At 44.3% G+C, this 26,615-nt stretch overlaps 2 protein-coding genes across 4 annotated transcripts in view; one reads left to right on the top strand and one right to left on the bottom strand.

Annotated features, from left to right (window-relative positions):
- Positions 1 to 26,615, bottom strand: part of RGL3 (ral guanine nucleotide dissociation stimulator like 3) — a 139,298-nt gene that overhangs the window by 91,631 nt on the left and 21,052 nt on the right. The window contains exon 1 of one of the 3 annotated variants that reach the window (XM_073622685.1): positions 12,221 to 13,408. The exons of the other annotated variants lie outside the window; for them this stretch is intronic. Coding sequence (XP_073478786.1) covers positions 12,221 to 12,286 — 66 coding nt within the window. The 5' untranslated portion in view covers positions 12,287 to 13,408. Of the gene's footprint in view, positions 1 to 12,220; positions 13,409 to 26,615 lie in introns of those variants that run through there. 3 annotated transcript variants of the gene reach the window in all.
- The window catches only part of ECSIT (ECSIT signaling integrator), a 468,974-nt gene continuing 465,946 nt past the window's right edge, over positions 23,588 to 26,615 (top strand). Inside the window, exon 1 of the mRNA XM_073622686.1 lies at positions 23,588 to 23,789. Coding sequence (XP_073478787.1) covers positions 23,709 to 23,789 — 81 coding nt within the window. The 5' untranslated portion in view covers positions 23,588 to 23,708. The remainder of the gene's footprint in view (positions 23,790 to 26,615) is intronic.

Genomic DNA, 26,615 nt, shown 5'->3' with positions numbered 1-26,615 from the left:
TCTTTGTCATGTCTATTGTTATCACCGAAAGGGAAAGAAAATCCCAAACTTTGGGTTGTCACCAGAGCAGGAAAAGAGAGAAAATCTTCCAATGGGGGACACTAGTGAGGGATTCACTCACTTTGGAGGGATCTCCTCTTACTTCCTGTTTTGGCTATGGGACAGGAAGTGAAGGGAAATCTCAGCAATGGTGGTAGACGTTAGTTCTACTGTAAAGCAGAACTTCAATACGTCTACCAGGTGACTCCGCCCACCATTATGGCGCATGCACAGATGTGCCCACGGGCTCTGCCTGGCCTTCGGGTCCTGGCAGAGCCCATTGGCACACGTTTGCACACGCAGGTGATTTTCTGCGCACTCCTAAAGACGGTCAAGGTTTTGGACCCCACTGGCAGCAGCCTTTATGCGAATAGCCGAGGAAAACTGGCACTTGCGCAGATGTGCCACAGGCAGGGCCATCTTTAATATCGATTGGACCCTGGGCAAACATTTACTTGGGCCCTCTCAAATCCAATTATCAACTATATGCGGGCTCAAGGGGCAGCTGCTTTGGGCCCCACAACAATGACTGGGCCCAGGGCAGCTGCCCCTTTTGCCATGTGTTAGAGACGGCCCTGGCCGCTTTGCTCTCTGGGAACCCAAGAGGGAGGGGGCAGAGCAGCGCACCATGTCCCCCCCCCCCCCAGGGTGAAGGTCTGCTTTAAAGTAAACCCTCCTATCGTTTTCAGCCAAGGAAGCTGCCATCTTTGCCTCTGTTTAATCTTCAACTGCTATGATGCTGCACATGTGATCAGTTATGACACCAGCCATTGGATGGTTTGGCGGTTTGATTGAGAGCTCAAGCAATATGACAGTTACATTGCCGACACATGCCGGAAAGATAACGTTTTTTTAAACTGTTAAATCAATGGGTTCATTCCTGCTTTAAAGTGGTGTTCCGGCCGAAATTATACTTTTTAAATAAAAATACCCCTATAATACACAAGCTTAATGTATTCTAGTAAAGTTAGTCTGTAAACTAAGGTCTGTTTTGTTAGTTTATAGCAGTAGTTTGTTATTTTATAAACTTACAGCAGGCCGTGGCCATCTTAAGTGTGGGCATCTGAAGCCAGACTGTATTTCTTCCTGGATCTCATCCTTGCAGATCTCGCACATGCTCAGTGCAGCACAAGCAGTGTAATAGGTTTCAGGTCAGGTTTCCATAGCAATGGCAGTTTCAGAGGAAGTTGCCGCCCCTTCCCAGAAGGCAAACAGGAAATGATGCAATGGGCCGCGGCCAGGGAGGAGGAAGTGAAAAATGAATACAGTAGATATACAGTAGGTGCTGGGAAAAAAAATAAAAAATTATCCAGTTTGTTTACAGTGCATAGTGTAGTGAGGGATGCTGAAGAGTTGTAAAAGTGGGTGGAACTCCACTTTAAGGAACACAGTAGTGTCATCTCTCCAATCCCAGCTTGCTGACAGAAGAGTGATGATGCCATCATCTCTCTGCTCAATCCTCCTGTCAGCATGTGCCTTGTCTGCATATCTGCATGCAGAAACCTGATTGGCTCCCAGTCCTGCCGTCCTTCTCCCAGTGTGAGTTCTGCTGCATGGAGTATTGCCAGAGGCTGACAATAGGTATTTACACTAGTTGCAATATCAACCTTAATAAAAATCGATTTCCCCATTTTAAATTCTGTTCTTTTAATCAGTTCAAAGAACAAATTCCAATACTATGTGAGCTGATAAAAATTCAGCTGGCAATCACAGTTGTATTAAAATCGGCTCACTAAATTTATCTAAGCCTTCTTTTTAGAGAGGCTGCAATGCTTACCGTCCTCTGAAAAGTGATGTGCAGTGGATCACTTTTCAGAGGGCAGTAGAGCAGTAGTTGGCAGGTGTTCGGGAGGAAATCCTGCCAACTTCTGAACGCCTGTTTTTTTTGTGTTTTAAATCCCAAGGGATTGTGCAATAATAAAAAATAAAAAAAAACTCGCCACAACTGAGAGCTGAGCGTTTGGCTCGTGATTGTGGTTTGCTCCCATTGAACTTACTGGGTGAGTTTGACAGGCGGTGTAATGTTAGCATATAAGGGGCTCAGCTGCCTGTTTTTACTGACCCCCGGCCACCCGTGTGATAGAGCTCTTAGGGTCTGTGTTGATATTTGCTTCAAGCAGGTTTGCCTTCCCAAACAAGTCTATTGCAATGCAAAACTCTGCTTGTATCAGGTCAAGAGCATACAATCGACCTGACCAGGGGTCTCTAAACTTTCTACACAAAGGGCCAGTTTACTGTCCTTTAGACTTTGGGAGGGCCGGACCATGGCCATTGGGAGTAGAAAAGGTCCCAACCTGAGTGGGAAAAAAACAATGCCCTATCGTTGGTGTCATTAGGAGGAATTGTGCCCCATCGTTGGTGTCATTGGGAGGAATTGTGCCCCATCGCTGGTGTCATTGGGAGGAATTGTGCCCCATCGCTGGTGTCATTGGGAGGAATTGTGCCCCATCGCTGGTGTCATTGGGAGGAATTTTGCCCTATTGCTGGTGTCATTGGGAGGAATTGTGCCCTATCATTGGTGTCATTAGGAGGATTTGTGCCCTATCTGTGTCATTGGGAGGAATTGTGCCCCATCATGGGTGTCTTTGGGAGGAATTATGCCCTATCGTTGGTGTCATTGGGATGAATTGTGCCCCATCATGGGTGTCGTTGGGATGAATTGTGCCCCATCGTTGGTGTAATTGGGAGGAATTGTGCTCCTTCATTGGGGTCAGTGTGTGTGTGGGTGGGGGATTATGCCCCATTGATGAAATAGGGGCCGGATAAAAATAAGCAAAGGGTTGCACCTGGCCCCCGGGGCCGCAGTTTGGAGACCACTGACCTAAACCATACAATCCATCTATATCCAATCAGGCATTCTCTTGCACTACTTGGTTTTTGGTCGATCTAAAGTCAATTGTACATTCAGACTGTAATGAGTATGGAGTGCTTTACACATAGGGCCCTTTCACACTTGCGCCTTGTAGTAACGCACGTTACAACGCACATATTAATACATTGCCGCAATGCATTGCAACACAACTGCTCTCTGTGCAGTGCCTTGTGGTGTCACTCATTGTGAATGTAACCCCAATGCATTGCACCAGGGGTCCTGTACGTTTTTTCATCCTTTGTGGCGCATTGACAAACTAATGAAAGGGCTGCCTTAACACAGTGCATATTAACGCATGCCATAATGCTTGTACATGCGTACGTAAGTGTGAATCATTACTTTGGCATTAAAAATATATCTGATGCCAGGTCCACATTACAATGAACCCGGTGAAATTCCATGCTGGATAAAACATGAGATGAGCGTCCTCAGGTCCGGCTGTTTTGGACTATCTCACATATACCGCGGCGCCAGCCCCCCCCCGACAACTGATTTTGGCAGAAAAGAGCAATCAGACAGGTTTGGGAATCCTGTCCATTCACTATTCTTCCTTCCTAGATAATCCAACACTGGGAGGTATCTCCCCGCACCCCTCCTCCTCCCCCTCCCGTCTCCATTCTCTGATAGTACAGCTCCAGAACGTTTTTTTTTAGGCTTCATTCACAGGGCCGTAAAAATGGACTGTCCAGGTGAATGGGTGGCAACCCAAAAAAACACGCAAAGATGCACATGAATACATCATTTGTTTTTTTTGATCATTTATTTTCCCCCTTTTTTAGGCTCCATGCACACTAAAGCTCATAAACGACCAGCCCATAAACTCCCCTCTATGTTATCCTATGTGTCCATGCACACATGGACGTTTTTGGATGTTTATCAGCAGTGGAGTTTATGGCCTGTTTTCTGAACACTATAAAATCGCATTCAGGAGTCGTTTTTCACAAAAAACGCCAAACGCTGATAAACGTTGATAAATGCTCAAAAACTCGGCTCACCAGCGTTTATTTAAACGTTTTTGATCCATTGAAAAAAATAAATAAAATAAAAGAAACATTAAAAAAACAAAAATGCTAAAAAAAAAACTTACAAAAACGCTAATAAACGCTATTGCAAAAATGTTAAAAAACGTTGAAAGACTCACTGCAAAGCTACTGGCGTTTTTATAAGGTTATTTTTAAGTCCAGTGTGCATGGAGCCTTAAACACTTTCACACTGCTGCTTTCACACTGAGGCGCTTTACAGGCGCTATAGCGCTAAAAATAGCACCTGCAATGCGCATGTAAAGAGCCTCTCCTTTCACTCCAATGTGAAAGCCCAAGTGCTTTCACACTGGAGCGGTGCGCTGGCAGGATGCCCAAAAAAGTCCTGCAAGCATCTTTGAGGCGCTGTAGGAGCGGCGTATACCCCGCTCCTAAAGTGCCCCTGCCCATTGAAATCAATGGGTATCGCCACTGAAGTGCCGGCAAAGCACCACTGCAGCGGCGCTTTGCAGGCACATTTAACCCTATTTCGGCCATTAGCAGGGGTTAAAAGCGCCCCGCTATCGGCCGGCCGCAAAGACTACGGTAAATCGCAGCTAAACCGCCGACGCCCCCAACGCCCCAGTGTGAAAGTAGCCTAAAGGACCAGGCCTATTTTTCACCACTGCTCTATGTGTCCATCCACACTCTGAGCCGTGGCTTGGGGGAAAATAATTATTTGATGGGGAAAATAATTATTTGATCCCCTGCAGATTTTGTAAGTTTGCCCACTTACAAAGAAATGAAGGGTCTATTATTTTTTATCATAGGTGGATTTTAATTGATAGAGACAGTATATCAACCACAAATCCAGAAAAATCACATGATACAAATGTTATAAATTGAGTTGCAGTTCAGTGAGTAAAATAAGTATTTGATCCCCAAGCAAAACATGACTTAGTACTTGGTGGAGAAACCCTTGTTGGCAAGCTCAGAGATAAGACGTTTGTTGTAGTCAGTGCCCAGGTTTGCACACATCTCAGGAAGGATTTTGGTCCACTCTTCGTTACAGATCTTCTACAATGCCTGGTACACACGATGATATTATCGAACGAATGATCGTCCGTTTTTGTTTTTTTTTTTGCATGCTAATCTCAGATCGAACCTGAAGAATTTAAGTCACGAAAATTCTTTTTGCTGTGCTTTCTGCAGGTTTTTTTATAACCGCGATTTGTGTTTTTTATGCTTTTTTTTGGGGGGGGGGTTTGTTGATAGGCAGATTTAAAAACGCAAATCGTGGTAAAAACGCACTACATGCTTTTCTGCAGCTTCTCCGTTGAAATCTATTGATTTGCCCCGTACACACGAGCGGAAATTCTGCCAGCAAAAGTCCGATGAGAGCTTTTGGTCGGAAAATGCGACCGTGTGTATGCTCCATCGGACTTTTGCTGGCGGAATTCCAGCCAGCAAAAGATTGAGAGCATGTTCTCAATTTTTCGGTCGGAAAAAGTTCCGATCAGAAATTCCGATCGTCTGTACCAATTCCGACGCGCAATATTCCTACGCATGCTCGGAAACAATTCGACGTATGCTCGGAAGCATTGAACTTCATTTTCTCGGCTCGTCGTAGTGTTGTTCATCACCGTGTTCTTGACGGTCGGAAGTTCAGCGAACTTTTGTGTGACCGTGTGTATGCAAGCCAAGCTTGAGCGGAATTCCATCGGAAAAACCATCCAAGATTTTTCCGACGGAAATTCTGCTCGTATGTACTCGTGTGTAAGCCTATTTCTGGCATTTGTTGCTTACAAGTTAAAATCAGTATTTTTTGCTAGAAAATTACTTATAACCCCCCAAACATTATATATATATATATATATATATATATATATATATATATATATATATTTTTTTTTTTTTTTTTTACCACAGACCCTCGAGAATAAAATGGTGAGCGTTGCAATATTTTATGTCACACGGTATTTGTGACACATTTGTGGTATTTTTTGGTGGAAAAAAGACACTTTCATGAATAAAAAAAAAACGAAACCATAAAGTTAGCCCAATTTTTTTGTATAATATGAAAGATGATGTTACAACCGAGTAAATAGATACCCAACATGTCATGCTTTGCAATTGCGCACACTATTGGAATGGCGACAAACTACGGTACCTAAAAATCTCCATAGGCGAAGCTTTAAAGAAATGTAAGAGTTACCAGGTTAGAGATACAGAGGAGGTCTTTTGCTGGAATTATTGCTCTCACTCTGACGATCGTGGCGATACTTGTTTTTTTTCTTATTTATTTTATTTATTTTTTTTTTTTTCATATTATCCCTTTATAAAAAAAAATCTGATCACTTTTCTTGCTGTCACAAGGAATGTAAACATCCCTTGTGACAGTAATAGGTGGTGACAGGTACTCTTTATGGAGGGGTCAGGGTCTAAAAGACCCCCGATCCCTCCTTTGCACTTAAAAGTATTTAGATCGCCAAAATTGGCAATTCTAAATACTGTAATTTTTTCAAAATCGGCGCCATCGGTAGCCGAGTAAACCGGAAGTGACGTTGTGACGTTGCTTCCGGGGTTTTACATCGGAGACCCTATCAGAGACGAATCCGGCTTTGTTCGGGTCTCAGCCTAGCCAGCAGACGCGCCGGCTGGTGGTCGGGTCTCCCGGTGGGACAGGAGGCCTGGGAAGAGCGTCGGAAGGTGGCGGGAGGAATGTCACCTCCCACTCCTTTAGGATAACAGACAAGAGGCTTTTAGCCTCATCGGTTGTTATTACTAAAGAGCCAACCGCCCGTTCTAAAAAACTGTACTGGGGTGATGCCTGCAGCTACGTCACGCCTGCATATGTAATACGTATGACGAAGAAGTGGGTTGAATGATGCTGCCCATCAGACTGAAATCATCTAGTGGTAGGAAAAAGTACTGCAGGAGAAATGTCTGGATTGAAGCTGTATATTGCAGCGAAAGCTGGTTTTGCCATTTCATACTTTAATGAGCTGTTCAATATCTTGTCATTTTTTTTTTTTTGGCTGGAGTTCAGCTTTAAATTTGACAATAAGCAGTTTACCAGGCCAAGAGTGCATCCGTTTTTTTGTGCCTGATTTTTTCAATCTGTTACAATCCATATGTTCCAGCAAAGGACAGACAGATATGAAGTAACTGATTGCATCAGTCAATGAATATCTTCCACTATGTGTAACATTTCTACTGTCTTATCTGTTAAAAAGATGCAAACATTTTTTTTTTCAGAAGGCAGGAATAGTCTGCTGCAAGTACTAAGTGCTCTATACAAATTCTGAAAAGCTAAAAGCTTATATTAAGGGCCTATTTATGTGAAAAATCAAGCTATAACTAGTCTAGAGTGCACTCTAGGAGAATGGATAGGATATGGTGCAATGTCCCCTGAGATGTACCTCTTAGCATATGCAATATGTGAAGGTCTCTGTGAAGCAGCTATAAAGGGACAGTCTTTAGTCCTAACTCTTCAGTCGGCTAGTGTTGGGGCCCAGTTGTACCTTAGGTGCACGTGAGAATAGTCCCAGTCAAGACTGCAGGCAGCAATAAGCCTACTAGATGGCTGTATGGTCAGTAGTTAAAGGGGTTAGTCTCTCTAGCAGCAGATAGTAAATCCCCACGACAGCAACTCTCCAGTCCCAGTGATATTGCAGCTTATTATCCGGTCACACACACAGCGATTAGTCCACTCTCTGCTCTGCACCCAGGTGACTTAGGCTGTTGTTACCCCTGAACTCAGCACTCTGGATACCTTTCTGCCTGCTGATATGCAGCAGTGATGGTGCACACTGCACAGCGATGTGCACTCTCCAGTCTCCCTCACAGAAAGAGGAAGCTGTGTCCTGTACAGCCTGGGAAAATGAAGCTCTTTCCCCTCCTCCTGGCAATCTCTCTCTGGGAAATGCAGTCCTAAAGCTCTTGATTTCAGTAGAGTCTCTCTCCTGTGGACTACAGTTCCCACAGTGCTGTGCTGCCTGACTCAGTCTATTGAACTCTTCCTGCTCAGCAGCTCCCTCTTCCCACTGATACAGCTGTAACCAAGTTCAGCACTGCAGGGCAGCAGCCACAGAGAGCAGCTGCAGCCAGTGTTTCTCTCACTCTCCATTCTTAGGCAAGCACCTGGCTACACATAGATGTGAATCTGCCTTTAAATCCTTAGGCCCCATTCACACCTGAGCATAGTGGGAACACGCATTCCTGCTCATGTTTTTATGTGTTAACACATGTCACAACTAGGGCAGCCTATTCACTTAAATTGGGAGAAAAAACTACCTTTTTGGTCATGGAGCATCGGGCGTTTTTTCAGTACTTGTTTGTCACGCATCAAAACGCTCACCCGCTACCCTTAAAGTGGTTGTAAACTCTGTTACACCACTTGTACCTACAGGCAAGCCTATATTAAGGCTTACCTGTAGATACTGTGAATATCTCTTAAACTTGCACAGTTTAGGAGATATTCAGAGTGCATGCAGCCGGTGACATCATCGGTGCATGCGCTCTTAAGGTCCGGCTTACAGTGCTGGACCTTCAGAGCGCCGGAGTGATGTCATCGCGTCCCCGGCCACTCATGTAGCTGGAGGCCACAAACCCAGAAGGAAGACCGGGAGAAGATGTCAGATGTCTCAGCGCTGACATTGTGGCCCTGGAGGGCTTCATTCTAAGGTAAGTCTATAATAAAGTGCTAGTATGCAATGCATACTAGCACATTATGACATTGCCTAGCAGGATTTTTTTTTTTTACCACCAGCGGTTTATAACCGTTTTAACAATTAATTATTGTGGAGATACAAGTGGTTACCAAGGGTAACGAATGTTTCTCTAGCAGCCTGTCGTAAGCATGTACATGTGAGAGGTGGGATAGCCTCTAGTAAAAGGAGTTGTCAGTACTCTCTCCGTGTCTCCATGTGCATGTCCGTCTCCCATAGTAGGGAGCAGATCAGCACCACAGAGGTCCCCGGCCTGTGCACAGGTACGGAAGAAGAAGAGATTATGTGAAACTTACCTGAAAATGAAGACTTCCAGCAGCACGCTGTCACCACTAAAAGTACTTCCATCTTCAACTGGTCTTATTTCCGGCTTTGCAGACTCCGGCTGTGTGAGTGGGTGCAGCCGCGGTGACGTCACTCCTGCGCAATGCGCGCGGAAGCCGCCGTTTACGGCACAGAACTCTAAAGGAATGGCACGGGTACGCCGTTCCTTCAGAGCGCATTTGCCAGTGACGTCACCGGCTTCATGTACAGTAAATATCTCCTGAACGGTGCACATTTAGGAAATATTTACAGTACCGATAGATAAGTATTATTATTCATGCATGGGAGTTTACTCCCACTTTAAAGTGTTACTAAACTCAGTAATATGAAAATAGTTCATCCTCCCCCCCACAGTGCCCACAGCTTATAAATCTTCTTTTTACATAAAAATACTGCCACTATATACCTTTTCGGATGATCTGTATACCACGGTCACATGATAAACTGCAGAGTTTCTCCAGTGCTGAGAGTTCAGGTAGGAGGAAATTTCCACTTCAGCCTGTATACACGCCCACATGTGTGATGTCAATATCATGTGACCTGGCTATCTCTGAGAACAAGTAAATGTTCTCTCAGCATAAAAGACACAACTGAGCACGTGCAGGTTAGCTACCCTGCCTGTGTTAGTTGGCCTTCCCCAGATAGACAGTGCAGGAGGGGGAGGGTCTATGCATACAGGATCAAACAGCCTTTTTACACAATGCAGAGGATTAACCTCTTAAGTTCCACAGTGAGTATAACAAGCATGCTATGCTGCATATACAGACTGATTTTACTCTTGTGGGTTTAGTAACACTTTAAGACCTTGTTTAGATTAGCGGTTAGAGGGCGGCAAAATGCGTGGTTGAGCCGCATTTTTGAGGCCCCCCTTGAGTTGCAGCAGACAGTGGACTGGGGTGTTTGACCTGACTCGTAGCAATCAGTGGGTGGCCACACATTCAAGTCAATGAGTAAGCGGCGCAAACGGGTGCAATGCATGCGGTTGGAGTGCGTTTGTCGGCAAAAGTGGGGTTAAAGCAGGCAGTGAGGAGGTGTCGCATCACTTCCTCACCACCGGTCAGTAGCCTCTGGAGTGCGATTCGAGCGCAGATCGGGCTTCAGAGGTAAGAGATATTTAGACGCATATCTAAATCTACCCTTAGGGGGATCTTACTATAGGACAGTGCGATCTGCTGAATTTAAGAAAGAAGAACCAGTTTTGTGCCTGAGTGCCAGCACCTAATTGGGCTGTTCACACCACAAAAACGTATTCCAGATCCGTATCAGATGCATTTCTGCATACGCGTTTTTAATGCGTTTTTGGGACGTTATGGTCAATTTTTAATGTGTTTTTTTATGCATTTCCAGATGCTCTTTTCTTCTTTTTTCCTGAGCCAGTTCACACCACATGCAGTCCAGTGCGTTTATTTTCTGCATCAAAAACGCATGGAAAGTAGGTTATATGGTTTCCAATAGCTCTTAGAGGTAGAAGACCGCGCTGGACTGACTTGCTCGGTTGAGGGTCTGTGAGTGATGGTGGGGGCTTGTTGGGAAAGTTCGCTCCCGGTGAATCCAGTCCAACTTGGCAGAAAGGTGGCGGTGGGCCCCTTTGAGGGGCTTGGGCTGTTACCTCTGGGAAAGGTAATTTTCGCATAAACGTGAATAGTCATTTTATTGAAAATGGTACAGCATGATAAAACCCACGCGTTTCGGGGGGGGGGGGCAAAGACTCCCCCTTCTTCAGGACTATCAGAGACAAAAATAAAAAGGTACAGAAAGATACATATACATTATGACATTATTTAGTACATTTTTTTTCTCTAATAGCCCTGAAGAAGGGCGAGTCTTTGTTCCTCCGAAACGCGTTGGTTTTATATTGCTCTACCATTTTCAATAAAACGACTATTCACCTGGGCGTTCCTTTTACCTACCCTCACAAGTTTATATGGTTTCCAATGGCATAGTTCACACCAGTGCGGTCAGTTGCAGGGTGTTCTAGTTCCAGAAAAAAAGGTAGAACATGCTGCATTTTTCCTGCACCGGACTGTACTGGAACTCAGTAAAACGCATCAAAAATGAACTGGAACGCATCAAAAACGCACTGAACCCCAGTACAGTGGGGAAAAAAACAGGGGAAAAGAAGAAAAAAAGCACCTGGAATGCACTCGGAAATGCGTCAAAAATGCACCAAAAACGCACCGGAACGCATCAAAAAAGCATTAAAAACACACATGCAGAAACGTATCTGGAACGGATCTGGAGTGCGTTATGGTGGTGTGAACCAGCTCTCACTGTACTGGTGTGCTTTTGATGCGTTCCAGTGTATTTTTGATGCGTTTTACCACATTCCAGTACAGTCCAGTGCAGGAAAAATGCAGCATGTTCTACATATTTTTTTTCTGGAACTGGAAAGCCCTGGAACTGACTGCACTGGTGTGTACTATGCCATTGAAAACCATATAACCTACTTTCCAATGCGTTTTTGATGAAGAAAAAAATGCACTGGACTGCATGTGGTATGAACTGGCCCTAACTGTAAAGTAAACCCATGTTAAACTGGTTACATGAATGAAATGTGTATCATGTGAGAAATAGGGGGCTTCCATTAATGATTTTATCCTGAAAATACTATCTGCCTGGCTGTTATGCTGAGCCTCTGGCTTTAATACTTTACTGTCCTGGAACAAGCACACAGATCAGAAAAGTCAGAAGTCCTTATCTGCATACTTGAGGTCCATGACACAAAATACTGGAGGGGTCAGCCTGACAGCGAGAGAACTAGCATTTTCAGGGAAGCTCGGCAATGACCGCCTCCATTTTCTTTGTATAACCATACTACTTTAAAGCTGATCTCTGGGTACAAAAACTTTAATTCAAATATATTTTCTTTAATAGCCACAACAGTTCTTAAAGTGCTTTGTGTACACCAAATGCCTTTGCAAAACCAGATATTATCCTGTAAAAGTAGCAGTGACTTAATTACTGTGCTGTACATAGTTCATGCAAAGAGCAAAGCTGTGGGAGGGGCCCAGTAGGCCCCACCCACTACAGGCTGCCTGCAGAAAACAACAGGAGGGGGCGGAGACAAGACCAGTCCCCCTGCACAAGGAGAGAGCACAGCAGTGACTGGTCTGTATTACAGAAAACTCTTGAATAGAGCAGAAGTTGTTTCACCTGAATTATGTTACAGATCTGTAAGAAATACACAAAGGACACTAAAATTCAGGTAAGAATATACAATTCTTCAACTACCCAACTAAATGCAAGCTCTTTAAACCACACATAAAAAAAATAAATAAATGTAGAAAAACCAATACCATGGTGAGTTCTTTGCCCATTGCTCGAGGGGACTTTACCGCCGGGGACTGCTCTTCATCGGACATCGGTGACTTTGGGTTGTCGGTGCCTTTGTGGACACCACGTCACAAATAAAGGGACGGCGGGCAGGCATAAAGCGTCTTCTGCTCCCTGACAACCATCCCAACTTTTTGGAATTTAGGCACACTTGGATCCAAGAGATCACAGCCAGATCAACATTGAGAGAAAGAGGAGATCTGGATAGCCAGAGTAGACCTCCGTAAATCCACCCTTGTTTATAATATCCTCTTGTTCAGGTAATCCCAGGTGAGATAGGCTGCTTGTGATCCTGTTGTTTTTCTTCTGTAAATGATCCCTACCACCAAGACGTCGCTTAAGAATTCCAGTTTATTGGTGCTAAGTCTCTAAATTTGCAACACATCAAGACTTTGCAAAGTCAAACCTCCTCGCCTACAAGGTTCCATAAATGAAAACTGATCCCCCTCGGACTTATCACGCCAAGTTCCCAGTGGACCCAAGGATAATCCTAGAAAAGAACGTGTAAATCCCACCGGGAGGGTTGGTGACCATTTCTGGATGATCTGGTGTAAATCCTCCTATCATCTTCTTGGGTTGACCCAGGTGGCGCGAACTTGGGTTTAGGCTCTTCCTACAAGAATGATCTTGCCAACATTTAGTTTTCCTCTTTATAAGCTTTTTGTGTCTTTCATTGACTCGTCTGCCCGTTCCTGTACTTCTACATTGTTGCCTATCCACCTTTTGTCTCTGGCAGGCTTAGCCTTGTCAGTGCAGCTTTGCCTCTGTCTGCTGCCCTTGAGGTCCCCTCTCTTGTATGGTCAGCCTGTTGTGGAAAGTTTTTTCCTTTTGAAATCCTCAGACTGATATCATCAAGGGATTAAATCCCAGCCCTCCACAGAGGGAGAGGGGAGGAGGAGGAGAGGAGGAGGAGGAGGAGGAGGAGGAGGAGAGGAGGAGGAGAGGAGAGCAGGAGGCAAGGGAGGGGAGACGAGTCCTAGAAAGAAGGAGGGAGGAGAGGAGAGAAGCAGTAGAGGAGAGATAATAGAAGGGAGTAGGGGGATTCTGGGGTAGGTAGAGGACATACCAGGAGAACATGGGGATTTAAGGACAGAAGGGGGAATAGTTGGGTAGGTTGGCTGGACAGAGTGCAGGGAAGGAAGGAGTGAAGGAGGAGGGAGCAGCTGATATGGCAAAAGTTCAGAACAAGGTTACTCAGTTCTTGTGGGAATAGGCGCTGACGGAAATTGTGAGTTTGAATGAGTTATCAATTAAGCGATCGGGGTCTGTAAACCTATAAAGCAAGCTTGAAAATTGTTACAGCTATATAAAGGATGGGCATGCACGGGTAGATGTAACATTTGTCTGTCCTCGAACGATCTGCGCCCTGCCAGGATCGACTGCAATCTGTTCATGGATTTGGCTGATGGTGCAAACAAAAAGCAGTGCTAATAGAGATACAAATATCAACATATGAGATATAATTAAAATTGCAATTACGTAAAAGAATACACACTCACCGGCCACTTTTTTAGGTACACCTGTTCAATTGCTCTGCAATACAAATTGCTAATCAGCCAATCACATGGCAGCAACTCAATGCATTTAGGCATCCAGACGTGGTAAAGGCGACTAGCTGAAGTTCAAACCGAGCATCGGAATGTGGAAGAAAGGGGATTTAAGTGACTTTGAACGTGGCATGGTTGTTGGTGCCAGACGGTCTGGTCTGAGTGTTTCAAAAACTGCTGATCTACTGGGATTTTCACACACAATCATCTCTCGGGTTTACAGAGAATGGTCCGAAAAAGGGAAAATATCCAGTTATGTGGAGGAAAATGCCTTGTTGATGTCAGAGGTCAGAGGAGAATGGGCAGACTGGTTCGAGAGGATAGAAAGGCAACAGTAACTCAAATAACCACTCGTTACAACCAAGGAATGCAGAATACCATCTCTGAACGCACAACACATCCAACCTTGAAGCAGACCACAACAGCAGAAGATGACACCGGGTGCCACTCCTGTCAGCTAAGAACAGGAAACTGAGGCTACAATGCGCACAGGTTCACTGAAATTGGAAAATAGAAGATTGTGGAAAAATAGTGCCTGGTCTGATGAGTCTCGATTTCAGCTGCAACATTCAGATGGTCGGGTCAGAATTTGGCATAAACAACATAAAAGCATGGATCCATCTTGCCTTGTATCAACTAGTTTAGGCTGGTGGTGGTGGTGTAATGGTGTGGGGGATATTTTCTTGGCACACTTTGGGCCCCTTAGTACCTGAGTATTGTTGCTGACCATGTCCATCCCTTATGACTACAGTGTACACATCTTCTGATGGCTACTTCCAGCAGGATAATGCACAACGTCACAAAGCTCAAATCATCTCAGCACTGGTTTCTTGAACATGACAATGAGGTCACTGTACTCCAATGGCCTCCACAGTCACCAGATTTCGGTCCAATAGATCACCTTTGGGATGTGGTGGAACAGGAGCTTCGTATCATGGATATACAGCCGACAAATCTGCAGCAACTGCGTGATGCTATCATTCCAATATGGACCAAAATCTCTGAAGAATGTTTCCAACACCTTGTTGAATCTATTCCACGAAGAATGAAGGCAGTTCTGAAGACAAAATGGGGTCCAACCCGGTACTAGCAAGGTGTACCTAATAAAGTAGCATAGATAAATGTGAATAAACAAAATATTATACAAGACAGGGAAAGTGTCCATAAAAAGCGTATCCAAATAGAATACCACAGTCCTTCCTTAGAAATCCTTCATCCAGGAAAAAAATCAAATCCATAAAGTGTGTATAGAAGTCACCCTTCATAAATTTGTGCAATATAATAATCCACCAATAATGAAGAAGATTCCACCACCCTGTGACACGGTTAAAAGCGCCTGTTACCAGATCTGATGGACCATCGCATTATAAATGGTCATATTATGGTCACTACATCGAGGCCAGAGAAGACTCCACCAAGGCATACAAGCACCCTCAACACCGATGTCACCATTGGATAAAAAATAAACAACCTCCCTTTGTGAAATATGTTAATATTCTCTCCTTATATTGATGAATGTCCACTTTAAATACGGTGCAAAAATAGCAAAAAGAAGTTGCCCTGCATAAAATAGTATTGTAGCAGGCTGATAGCTTGGGCTCGGAAGGACACTAGATCAGACTGGCAAACAGCACAGACCGGCGCCAGTACGCAATGATGCCACTGTAAAGGAAATTTGTAAGTTCTGTATATAATTGTATTCTATTTTGTATGTATTGCACACTGCCCTCACTGTGCACACGGCACTAATAATGTTTTCAGTACATGTTTGCATTCCTTCGAGTCCTGATTAGAATTAGCCTGCCTATGTTACGCCCCTTGTTACCATAAAAGTACAATTGTAATATTAATGTGATACCTGCGTAATCATGTGTATAAAAACCTTCAATTGCATCATAATAAAGCAGAACAGTTATTTGGAAATATGCGGAGTGTATCTTTTGTGTCTGTTCCCTACTGCAGCAGTTATTATTAATTTGGAACCACTAATCAATATGACAATAGGAGTTGCCTATCTATAAATTCCCATGTCACCACGAACAAGCCATGCCCAACATGTTTCGTCGTAATCGTTGGACAGGCTGAACGGCATCCATCACGTAACGTAACGATTTGGCTGGGTTATTAGCAGTGAAAGCTTTATTTCTTCCAAAAAAAATTGCAAATTTGCCTGTCTGTCCCACAATGATTTGGGGCATGGTAAACCTCTTTATGTGATTGCAATCACTGGTCAGCACTGGGACCAGGACCCTATAGGCATGGAGTTTGCATGTTCTCCCTGTGCTTGCATGAGTTTCCTGTGGGTAAAACAAAACCAAGGAAATTCCCAGCTCAACATACTGACCAGCCTGCAACCAATCAAATTATCCTGTCTAACAGTATGCATTAAAAACAGGGGTTTAATTTGCACACATTTGCAAATACATGCATAAGCTACCGGCCCCGGCAAGGCATCGCAGTATTTTCTGTAGTCCCAACTCAGAATTTTAAGAGCCTCCACAGTGGAAGCACGTGCATTATAACGGATAGGTAGAGGGCAGGTGAGTTTGGAAGGAGCCCACCTCTCCTTAAAGGCACAGGAGCACACCGGACTCCGGTTTCCTCCCACATTCCAAAGACATGCTGGTAGGTTAATTGGTGACATTCCTAATTGACCCTCAGCATGCTTGTGCATGGATATATTCATGTGAGATGGGGACCTTAGATTGTAAGCTCCTTGAGGGCAGGGGCTGATCTGAATGTGCAGTATGTAAAGTGCTGCAAAAGTGTCAGTATATAAAAACCTATAAATATGTATCTTAACTGCCAAACACTTAAGCTGGCCATAGATGGATTGATATTTGTCCGGTTCAGCGGGGACTGGCCGAATTCCCAACCATGTGTGGGCATTCCTGTTCAACAGAAGTCAATGGACTTTTGTCGAATGGGAATGCTGTAAAATTTTGCTGGTCTTTAGTCAATCACCAGAGAGTCTTGGTGTCATAATGCAATGTCTCTGCAGGAGAGATTTCTTCAGTGGCGGCCCGTGCATTAAGGGCGCACGAGCGCCGCCCCCTCTCTCCTGCCACCCCTCGCTTTCCTAACACTGAACCGCCTCTCTGCCAATCAGGTGCTTGGGTCTGTTACCTGTCACCTGATTGGTTGAAACAACAGGCACCGGTATTAGACGTCTATCAGGAGGAGAGGATGGGGGATGAGGACAAAAGGAGACGCTAGCTTGAAGGACCCCGCTCGTCGCTGTCACCCGCTGCCCCACCAAGACAAGGTAAGTGCCGGGCAGACAGCGAGAGGGCGGTGGGGGGGTCACGTGGCTGCATTTGATGGCACACTGGCAGCATTTAATGGGCACACTGGCAGCATTTAATGGGCACACTGGCAGCATTTAAGGGGCACACTGGCAGCATTTAATGGGCACACTGGCAGCATTTAATGGGCACACTGGCAGCATTTAATGAGCACACTGGCAGCATTTGATGGGCACAGTGGCTGCGTTTGATGCCACAGTGGCTGCAATTGATGTCACAATGGCTGCGTTTGATGGCACAGTGGCTGCAATTGATGGCACACTGGCAGCATTTGATGGGCACAGTGGCTCCGTTTGATGGCACAGTGGCTGCATTTGATGGGCACAGTGGCTGCGTTTGATGGCACAGTGGCTGCATTTGATGGGCACAGTGGCTGCAATTGATGGCACACTGGCAGCATTTGATGGGCACAGTGGCTTAGTTTGATTGCACAGTGGTAGCATTTGATGGGTTTTTTTCAGAATTTTTCAGTTTGTTTGCACCCCCACAAAAATTTTGAGCACCAGCCGCCACTGGATTCCTTCATCCACCTTCTTGTGTGGATGGAGGAATATGCCAGCTGAACAAAACAATGACCCATGTATGGCTAGGTTTACATGGCTTGCTTAGTCACAAAGATGTAACCCCAAATTGAATGATACCAATACTGAAAGAGAAACATCACTTCAAAATCCTGTGTGTAAAAAGTGAAAACAGCCTCAGTCCAGGCTTCATCCAGGCCACATGATTAAGCCCTGTAATTGGGGCAAAACACGTTGGAGGAAGACCCGGGTGGAGCCCAAGCTGAGGCTAAGGCATGATTAAGCCCTGTGGGTGGGGCGAAACACATTGAGGGGGGGTGGCCTGGATGGAGCTGAGGCTGTTTTCACTTTTCATACACAGGTTTTTGTAGTGATGTGCAGCTAAGGACTTTTCTCTTTTAGTATTGGTATCCACGAAACTGGGAAGAGCACCGTCCTCGCCTGCACCCCCAGCGGTTTATCAGAAGAGAGCCCGTTGGAGCCTCGAGCAGCACCCACAGTTCCGTATTGGTTCCTAAATTGAATGATGTTTTAGTTTGCTAAAGCACTTTGTATCAGTAACAATATCTATTTTTTAAATGAAAATACTGTTTCCACTTTCTTTTTTCCCACTTTTCAGTGCTGCTGATCTCCTGTAGCTGCTTTGCAGTCACTTCTAGTCCACATGTACTCCAGCGTAAGAGAAGCTTCATTACAAGATCACAAGGGATTGTTTTAACCAGTATTTCTTGCTAGAAAATGACTTGTAACCCCCAAACATTATATATGTATATATTTTTTTTAGCAGAGACCCTAGGGAATAAGATGGCGATTGTTGCAATTTTTTATGTCACGTGGTTTTTGTGCAGCGGTTTTACAAACACAATTTTTTGGAGGAATACGCTCTATTTGTAGTAAAAAAAGGACATCAATTTTGTTTGGGTACAGCGTCGCACGACCATGCAATTGTATCGCAAAAAATGGCCTGGTCAGGAAGTGGGTAAATCCTTCCGGGGCTTCAAAATGATTGCCTAGTCACAAATCCCTCTTTGTAGGATCTGCAGTAAGGGGATTTCTTTAGCTGGCTTAGCAGTATAATTTTTTTTCCCATAAGGCCTGTACACATGACCAGAAAGTGGGACGGAAAATACCGCTTTCGAAGCGATCGTACGATAATCTGATGATTTGCACACAGGTTTACAGAGCCGATCACGACAGTTCATCCGATATTATCCAAAGGGACAAACACAAAGATGTTTCTCGTACGATACCAGATCGTATGATTTTTGGTTAATCAGTACAGTTGGCATCCATAAATACAATATTGCAATACATTACATCACTTCTGAATTTTTATTCTGTCCTATGAGAATTTTTGTAACTTTAGTAACCTCTTCATTTTCGACATGAGACTAGCATGCAGAATAAAAAAAAAAAGGACCATCATTTGTTCAATAATCTTATTGTGTGTACCAGGCATTAGGGCAGGGTTGCTGTTGCTGTTAGAAATCACTGGGCCCCACACAGCCTACCCTTCCTCGATGCGAAAGTGATTGAGGACATAGATTTATCAGTTCTTTTCTCTGCAGTCTCAGCTGCACAGATGAATGAACTGGAAGCGCTCCGAGGCTTCCTGCTCATTCCCAAACTGAAGCATAGTAGCAGTTTACTATGGTTCAGTGACAAATGGACACAGGAGTGATTGGTCACTGTGATCGCTCTCACTAAGTTTTTATTCAGGAATGAAAGGGGCCAGTAAATTACATATTTACGGGCCCCTTCCACCGCTCTCCATCCTGAAACATTCCCCTGTGTGCCCGCAGCAGCTGCCGGCAGGAGAGGAGGGAAGCCAGACCTGCGGGGGAAAGGGGTCTGGACAGCAGAAGGAAGGGGCGCATGTGCTAGAACCAAGCCCCCTGCAGTGCAGCCGGATGGAGAAAGAAGAGGTGAAGCTGAGACCGCTGCAAAGGGAGGCATAAGAGGATTGGTGTCTGTAATAACACAGTACAGCCAGACCTCCTGCTCAGCAGGTGCCCGGGCCCCCCTTTTGAACTGATGGGGCCTGGGCCCAGTACAGGAGGGCTGGCTGTACTGTCTTATCAGTGGCCCCGCATTAGAGCTTGTGGTTGTCTCAGCCAGCACGGAAATGTTCTGTTCATCGGGTTCCTCTGAATGTTTTTTTTTATTGACTGCTACACCATCTCTTACAGAAGTTAGATCTGAGATGTTGAAAAACACACTGAACACATGGCAGTTGGTTAGCACTGCAGTGAAGCCTGGGCATACAGCCAAGAAGGCTGATTGGAGCAAAGGCACACACCCCCTCTCCTCATAGGTAGAGACTTTCAGCTCTGATTGTTGAAAAGTTCAGCACTCTGCTAATCTATTTACAGCATCCTCCCTAACACAAAACCTCCGGCTACTTTTATCATATGTGACCAGAACTTGTTAGGAGTTATCAGGCTGATAACAGAAGAACGGGGCAGGAGAAAGCTACAGGACATAGTGCTTTGGAGAGAGATAACAAAACACTGCAGATATATGTGCCCAGCTCAAACTTCCTGAATCGGGTTTACATCCACTTTAAGATCGATGACAGTAGGGAGGTCGCTGGGTGACCCCAACAAAATCTTTCAATAGGGCCCCATGTAATATCATTTGTTTCATAAAAAGTAAAAGGTTTGTTCCATCTCACCTTCTAAGATTTTTGTTGACCTTCATTTTGGAATAAATGTTATACAATATCATTAAATACCCACATGAGAACTTCAAGTTGAGCATAGCATAATCAAAAACGCCAAAGTAGTTTACAGAAACCGCACAATACTAAGATTGATAAATGTGCTTTTCTGATATTCTGTCTTGCAAAGAATGCCTGCTCTGTTAGGATGATTTAATATGGGTAAAAACTGCATTATGTTATGTATAAACAAGCAATCTCAGCTTATTTGTTGCCCAAACACTAAAATTCAAAGCAAAACTCAAGTCAAACAGTGAGAGAAGACACATACCAACTACAGCCATATTGTGTGATGTTACAGGGGGAATAGGACGCTAAGGAGCTGGGGTACTGTAATAAGATATTACAGGGGTAATAAGACACTCAGGAGCTGGGTTACTGTAATAAGACATTACAGGGGGAATAGGACACTAAGGAGCTGGGTTACTGTAATAAGATATTACAGGGGTAATAAGACAATCAGGAGCTGGGATACTGTAATAAGATATTACAGGGGTAATAAGACACTCAGGAGCTGGGTTACTGTAATAAGATATTACAGGGGTAATAAGACACTCAGGAGCTGGGTTACTGTAATAAGACATTACAGGGGGAATAGGACACTAAGGAGCTGGGTTACTGTAATAAGATATTACAGGGGTAATAAGACAATCAGGAGCTGGGATACTGTAATAAGATATTACAGGGGTAATAAGACACTCAGGAGCTGGGTTACTGTAATAAGATATTACAGGGGTAATAAGACACTCAGGAGCTGGGTTACTGTAATAAGATATTACAGGGGTAATAAGACACTCAGGAGCTGGGTTACTGTAATAAGATATTAAAGGGGTAATAAGACACTCAGGAGCCGGGTTACTGTAATAAAGTATTACAGGGGTAATAAGACACTTAGGAGCTGGGTTACTGTAATAAGATATTACAGGGGTAATAAGACACTCAGGAGCTGGGTTACTGTAATAAGATATTACAGGGGTAATAAGACACTCAGGTGCTGGGTTACTGTAATAAGATATTACAGGGGTAATAAGACACTCAGGAGCTGGGTTACTGTAATCAGATATTACAGGGGTAATAAGACACTCAGGAGCTGGGTTACTGTAATCAGATATTACAGGGGTAATAAGACACTCAGGAGGCTTGTGTGTCAGTTTGAGAAGCTGCTTTGATCATTTCATTATTACCAGGTGCACATGACCTGCAGTTGACTTCCGTCTGATTTGCGTTTGCCTTGCTTCAAGCGAGTTTTGCTTTCCATAGACTTGTATAAGAATGCAAAACCTGCCTACAGTGAACACAGTGCCATCAATACAGCCCTTCACTATAGTAAGATCCGTTGGGGTTATTGTCTTTCCTATAATACTGCATGTGTCCTACTACACAGTCATATTGAACAAAATATTACAGCGCACACATGCAAATGATCAAAGCAGCTTCTCAAACTGACACACAAGCCTCCTGAGTGTCCTATTACCTAGCCCCCCTGACCCCGCCCCCCCAAGAGATGAGAAGCGGCGGGTGCAGCATCTCCCGTGCCTCCAGAGCATGGATTGCTCAAACTTCCTCTCCGCACTAACATGAGGCCCGGAGAACAGGCTGACTAAGGACCCAGACGACATGCAAGGAGGCGGACGTTGCCAGGGAATAGCTGGAAGGATCAAAGCACCCCCGGATCAAGGAGACAGACTGGCATGGAAGGTAGGGCTAGCAGTCTCTCTCATCTTCCTCTCAGGCCCCTCTCCCTCTCTCAGCCCCCCCCTTCCCTCAGCTCCACAGTCTCTCTGATCCCAATGTCTCTCTCTGCCTCTCTCTCAGTGAATCCAAATCACCAGTGCTGCAAAAACACACAATTGTGCAAATATATAAATAAACAAACTAATTTTATATAATAATCAATAAAAAGTTGATCCATAGCTATAAAGTCCATTCATAGCCATGTTTTTTGGATGCTTTTTATTGATTATTATATGAAATTAGTTTGTTTATTTATATATTTTGCACAATTGTGTGTTCTTGCAGTACTGGTGATTTGGATTCACTACCCAGTAGGGCTATCTTAGAATTATTGTATTTGATGAATTGTTATATGATTATTATCATTAGTGTCCACCTGTGTCATGGATGAAGACCTTTAGTTCTCCCATATAGAGGAGTGTATGGCTCCCATGGTTCAGAGAAGCAGGATCTCCCAGTCTATGAATAGTGTAGGACCCACTGATCATGGAGTACTTTGTCGCAGTAAGTGGGCTTATGCACCATATAGCAATATGGTGTGACCAAATCCCCATCTTTTTTGATAATGTTTTTTGAAAATGTCTAGGTGTTTTAAATAGCCTTGCAGGAGGTAAATGTCTTTTTTGCATGTGTGCGCTGTAATATTTTGTTCTGTTGTATGGTCTTATGGCTGCACCATCTTTAATGCATCTTTTAGGGTGTGCCCCCCAAATATCTTGTTTGTCTACACAGTCATATTGGCACATAGTTTAAATAGCTGGCATGCTGTAGGGAACAATTTAAAAGCCATAGAGATTTTATCTGGGTGTCATAAAATACATTCAAACGTCATGGTATCATACTTTACAATTTTAAAACCTTTAATTAATGTGAAGAAAACAGTAATTACTCGGTATGTTGTAATCAAACTGGTCAAATGACCTACATCACATACCAGCATTGCTGCCCCTTTCTGTTGCTCATTGCCATCTTAGCTCAGCTTCTGTGCCCACTTTGCTAGCTTCCTATGCCATCCAGCATGTGCTCTCTCAAAATGACATTGTACCAGTCTTCCGTCACATCATGTCAATCAATCTCAGATGAGATTTGGGTTTGAGGTGAATTCTGCAGGTTTAATTATTTATTTATTTTATGTTGATTGTGCCCTAAGTTTGGGTTAAGCCACTTTTTGGCTTCATTTGATGTTGATAGAGCCCAGTGGCGTAGCGTGGGGGGTGCGAGGGGGACCACCGCCCCGGGCGCAAAATTTAGGGGGGGCGCTGTCATGAGTGTGGACCGTCTAACACGGGGATAAAAGCCCCTTGTTAAACTTATAATGCAGGAGAATCCACGTTGCTCAGCAACAGTGGCCGTTCTTGCAGTGCGGGTGGGCGGCTGGGGGATCCGTGATCAGCGAGGGGCTTAGCCGAGGACAGATAGGCTGGCTGCCTGAGAGCCCGGGACTGGGGAGAATAGTTCCATCATGGCTGCCTCCTCCTTGACCTAGCCCCCCTGACCCCGCCCCCCCAAGAGATGAGAAGCGGCGGGCGCAGCATCTCCCGTGCCTCCAGAGCATGGATTGCTCAAACTTCCTCTCCGCACTAACATGAGGCCCGGAGAACAGGCTGACTGAGGACCCAGACGACATGCAAGGAGGTGGACGTTGCCAGGGAATAGCTGGAAGGATCAAAGCACCCCCGGATCAAGGAGACAGACTGGCATGGAAGGTAGGGCTAGCAGTCTCTCTCATCTTCCTCTCAGGCCCCTCTCCCTCTCTCAGCCCCCCCCTTCCCTCAGCTCCACAGTCTCTCTGATCCCAATGTCTCTCTCTGCCTCTCTCTCAGTGAATCCAAATCACCAGTGCTGCAAAAACACACAATTGTGCAAATATATAAATAAACAAACTAATTTTATATAATAATCAATAAAAAGTTGATCCATAGCTATAAAGTCCATTCATAGCCATGTTTTTGGATGCTTTTTATTGATTATTATATGAAATTAGTTTGTTTATTTATATATTTTGCACAATTGTGTGTTCTTGCAGTACTGGTGATTTGGATTCACTACCCAGTAGGGCTATCTTAGAATTATTGTATTTGATGAATTGTTATATGACATTTCCTGTGCTTTATTTGCACAATGAGGTTGAGGTTTCTTGCAGCACTGGTGATTTAGGACTCACTACCCAGTAGGGTTTTTTTTTCAATATTTCAGTTAATGGGAGCTACATACAGTATGTCATATTCACACTATAATACTTGTTGCAGCACTGTGCCGTTGGGGTATTGATCCCGGCACGGTGCTGCAACAAGTATTCTAGTGTGAATATGACATATGTAGCTCCCATTAACTGAAATATTATAAAATCCCCCCTCCTAATTTTCGAATGTAGAAAAGATGTAAACAAAAAAAAATAGGTAAGTCTGTGGGTCAAGGGGGCGCAAATTACTTGCCTCGTCCCGGGCGCTGACAACCCACGCTACGCCACTGATAGAGCCTTTTTTAACCACCTCAATACCATGCCTTAGCCGATAGATGGCTACAGCACAGCTCTCTAGTTCTGAGAGGGTATCCATGGACGTCCTTCCAGAACACGCCCCTGGGGCAGGCATCGGGCATGCTCTGTGACTGCTGTGTCCTTTGGACACAGCTGATCACAGATCGAGGTAAAGGGCCAATCATAGCGGCCCTTTACCATATGATCAGCTGTGTCCAATCACAGCTTATCACATGTAAATAAATTTGCCGGTTATTGGCATTCTTTTCATACTGGCATTCCTTTCCTCATGCGCTGTCACTATGTGAGGAAAGGAGAGCCGATAACTGGCAAGGCTGACAGGGCACATTTACACGGATAATCAGGGCTGCCCCATCAGTGCAGATCAGTGCAGCTTATCAGTGCCACCTATCAGTGCTCATCAGTGCCACCTCATCAATGCCTATCAGTGCAGCCTCAACAGTGCAGACTCAACAGTACCCATCAGTGCAGACTCACCAGTACTCATCAGTGCAGCCTCATCCATGCCCATTAGTGGAGCCTCATCAGTGCAACTTCATCAATACACAACAGTGCAGCCTCATCAGTGTAGCTTCATCAATACACAACAGTGCAGCCTCATCAGTGCCCATCAGTGCAGCCTCACCATTGCACATCAGTGAAAAAGAAAAATGACTTATTTGTAACATTTTAAAACGGAAACTTTTTTTTCACAATTTTTGGTCTTTTTTTTTGTTTGTTTAGCAAAAAATAAAAAACCCAGTGGTGATTAAATACCACGAAAATAAAGCTCTATGTGTCTTAAAAAAAAAAAATGATGAAAATGTCATACGGGTACAGATTTGCATGACCGTGAAATTGTTATTCAAAGTGTGACAGCACTGTAAGCTGAAAATTGGCCTGGGCAGAAAGGGGGTGAAAGTGCCCAGTATTGCAGTGTAGTATAGTAAGTATTGCAGTGTAAGTATAGCACCTACACTACTTTACTTTATATCACTCACATTCGATCCCCCCCCCCCCCATCACATGTAATAAAATAAAAGTTAGGCATACACCAGTTTGGCCTATTCTCCATTATTTGTTTGAAACTGTCTTGCTGCAGGACCATTTTACACCGCTGTGTCATCTGTGGTCTTTTATTTATTGTAGTAAAACACACTCCTGTATGTCTTTTCTTCTAGTTTTTTCAGCAAATTCTATAAAAATAATAAATATGCTTCTGCTGGCCAGTTTTATACTGCTGTATCATCTGCGGTCTGTTAATACTTAATCAGAGCTTGATAGAAACTGTAGAATATGTTCACTTCAGTTTTGTGTGTGCCTCAGCACCCCTCCTATAACACCCCACATTGGGACGAGCTACTATATGCTCGAATGAAGAAAATGTGTGGCATTCTTGGCTATAGTTTTGGAAAAAAAACTATGGATACAAATGACTGCTTATTGTGTGTAGTAAATGTTTTATACAAACTATTTCTCTTTAATGTATTTGGTGAGAAGTGTCAGCATTAGAAAACCAAAACTTGGCTTCGTGAAGATCAACATGCTAGACTGGTCTCCTATTCTTTCAGAGAATATAACTGTACCGTCAATACCTAACGCAGTATAAACCAGTTCTTTTCGGGAAACAGATGGCGGCCTTGTGAAGTTGTGTTAGCCAAATTGGCAGGGGTGATATGACTTCCCCAACAAGACCACACACCCTGCAACCCACAACCCTGGTGGCTTTTGGGTCCAGGTGTTCAGTTCACCCCCCAATGGAACTGGCCTGCAACCACTGGATCTAGAGGGCTCTCGTAGGTAAGTGAAGTATCTGTTTCTTGTCATGGTCCATAGACCATGGAGAGTAAAGCCAGATCGTTGGAATTGGGTTTTCAGACCTTTCTTCACAGAAACAGTACAGTAGACCCAATTATGGGAATTGGCTTAATGACCCAACTCAAAGGGGGCTCGCTATCCTGTCTTGTTGCTTTGTACCCGTCTCCTGTCTTGTTGTTTTTTGCCAGTCTCCTGTTTCGTCACATTGTCATCATCTACCAAGCCCATCAGATCT

The sequence above is a fragment of the Aquarana catesbeiana genome, linkage group LG03 (genome assembly GCF_042186555.1).
Source record: "Aquarana catesbeiana isolate 2022-GZ linkage group LG03, ASM4218655v1, whole genome shotgun sequence".
Lineage (NCBI taxonomy): Eukaryota > Metazoa > Chordata > Amphibia > Anura > Ranidae > Aquarana > Aquarana catesbeiana.
This window is presented reverse-complemented; position numbering and strand designations above follow the sequence as displayed.